The sequence below is a fragment of the Anopheles darlingi genome, chromosome 2 (assembly GCF_943734745.1).
Source record: "Anopheles darlingi chromosome 2, idAnoDarlMG_H_01, whole genome shotgun sequence".
In the NCBI taxonomy this organism is placed as follows: Eukaryota; Metazoa; Arthropoda; class Insecta; order Diptera; family Culicidae; genus Anopheles; species Anopheles darlingi.
In genome coordinates this window covers 50926903-50929402 of record NC_064874.1, presented here as the reverse complement: position 1 = coordinate 50929402, position 2500 = coordinate 50926903, and the positions used below count along the sequence as shown (strand labels likewise).

General features: G+C 46.2%; 1 protein-coding gene across 1 annotated transcript in view; it reads left to right on the top strand.

Moving 5' to 3' along the window:
• LOC125959306 (transcription factor kayak-like) overlaps positions 1–272 on the top strand; it is a 1012-nt gene extending 740 nt beyond the window's left edge. The window contains exon 2 of the mRNA XM_049692125.1: positions 253–272. Within this exon, the coding sequence (XP_049548082.1) occupies positions 253–272 (20 nt within the window). The remainder of the gene's footprint in view (positions 1–252) is intronic.
• Positions 273–2500: the final 2228 nt, after the last annotated feature.

Below are 2500 nucleotides of genomic sequence, written 5' to 3'. Positions count from 1 at the left end.
GTTGTGTTGTGTACAGTTTATAACTTTATTTCGCATCCCACCACACACGATACGACGAGAACGGTACGGCCGGCCGGCGACCATCACGATATGAATGAGATCCGCGTGCTGTGCTGCGTTAAATCAGCAGTAGCAGAGAGAGAGAGAGAGAGCGCTAGAACGTTGGATCTTCTGGTCATGTAGAAATGTTGCGTTGCTGTGTGTTGTGTGGCGCCCTCACTGCTGCGTGCGCTACTCTCTGCAATCCTACAGGTGCGGAAACGGGCGGATAGCGGGCGCTGTTGTAGAAGTTAGTAATAGTAGTAGAAGTAGTAGGTACTAGGAGAACGGCAAATCTATAAACCCTAGGGACAAGAGAAGAAGAAGAAGCAGAAGGCCCGAAACCGCATCTCAGCATACTCGTGTGTTATTGAAAGCGCAAAATACTTAGTGAAAAAAGTAGTAGACAAAACAAATAATTCTTAGTATAACGCGAATCGTCGGCCGTTCTCCCGGCGAAAACGCTGAGGGTTCTTGTAACTCGGACGCGCTGTAGCTGCTACTGCTGCTGCTGGTGATGATGTTTTGTAGAAAGAAGGAACCGTTTTTCCGATGGGCACTAATTAACTTCTTCCCAATTTATTTCTTCGGCTTCGCTGCTTCTTTCTTTCATTCTGCTGCTGTGCTATGCTAATGTGTGCGATCTCGATCTCGTGTTCTGTCTGTTAGCGCTTCCTCGCCGCGCATCCTTTTTAGTAGAAAACAACCCTTAAACAGCTGAGACAACACTCGTAATCGCTCGTTCGTCTTACTACGTCTAGAAACAAACAAAAGAATATTAAGCAAGGGATCATTGAAATGACTCAGTCTGCGCAATAAGACATTTGCCCTTCTCCCAGGTAAACATCACATTATACTTTCCAAACCACCTCTTTCCTCTGCGCGCCGAATATGGCGTTTGGTATCTTTCTCTCTCTCTCCCTCCCTTCCTCCATCGTAACCACCACCCCATCTGGATTCAGCTTTTTCCCTCCGGTTTTCATTTCGCAATGGATGGAGAATGCGTTAAAAATAATTTATGCAATGTGATATTTTTTTCGTCTGTACGTGTTAGCTAATATTAATTAATTAGTAATATGGCAAAGCGGCGGATGAACGCGCAACAGCGAGACACACACACACACACACGTACGTACGCGCGCGGAACAGAATGGGATTTGTGGAAAAATGGGAGAGGAGAAGTAAGAAAAGGATGCTTTTTGCGCTGGTAGAATAATGGAGGAGGAAGAGAAAACAATGAACAACACGAGAATAGCCGGACAGTGCGCAGAAGATCGTGTTCAGCACAGTACACAGAAAGGAGCAGCCGGTCACTAATAACAACAACGATCCAACCCCCCCACCCACTCATCAGGTGGGAATTAGGGAGTAGCAAAGCGGCAGAAAATGTTAAAGGAAGCAAAACGAGCGAAGAAGAAAGACACATATAATAGAAGACATAAAACGGCGGGGAAGAAGGCGAGAAGAACACGTGGATATGCCGTTGGCGCGCTGCTGCGCTGCTTGCCTTCCTTCCACAACAGGATGCTAGGGACGGCGTAGCGGGAATATGACCTGGCATTAGTTGTGTTGTGCCACAGGCATATATATATATATAGGCATGAAGGACTCTCGACGAAATGAGCGAAGAAGGAGGAGAGCTAAATCATAATTTTGTATACTACTACGACCTGTTTAAAGGTAGAGCCTGTTGATCCAAATACGCGCTGGATGGAGGAGATAATCAGCATATGTTGTAAAGAAGCTTTGAATGAAAAAGAAAATGGAACGCGAAGCTGGAACCAATAAAACACACGCCGGATTGGAAAGGAAATGCAATTCACAAATATCCCAATCCTCCCAATGCCCTCCCAAAAAACCCACCACCGAGCGTACTGCTGCGCGGATAAAAAGGCAGCTCGGCCATTATCACGTAAAGAAATGCAAGTTCTTAACACACACACCAGCACACTATCTATTACTGCTGATTGTAGGTGTTGTGTTGGTTGGAAGAATCTTACTTTTTGCTGCCTGTGTGTGTCCACCGAATCGTTCTGCACCAGACGTTCTGTTGTGTGCGGTTCTGAGAGAGAGGTGCCATTCGCAATCCCGAAAATATGATGGGGGGCCCCTAGTAGCATCCATTCCATTGAAGGCGGTTAAGGCCTGGGAGCAGCATTGCGCACACCGAGGCTGTAGTGATTAGATTAGAAACCAATAGCAATTAAACCAGGAAACCAGGAATCAAATCGAGAGAGAGGGCACACAAATCGGCAAACGTGCATTTCGTACATTTCCTGAGGTACATTTCTCCCCTACATCTGCCTTTCCGTTGGAAGATATCTTGTCCTCCTACGGCAAGATGTTTGGCTACCTTTGCTCTTTTCATTCGTAGTGCGTGCGTATTGATTTAAAGGCATTGTTTAGTGAAGATCAATCACAATTCCGACACCTCGAAACCACCATCCGCAGCAGCAGCAAC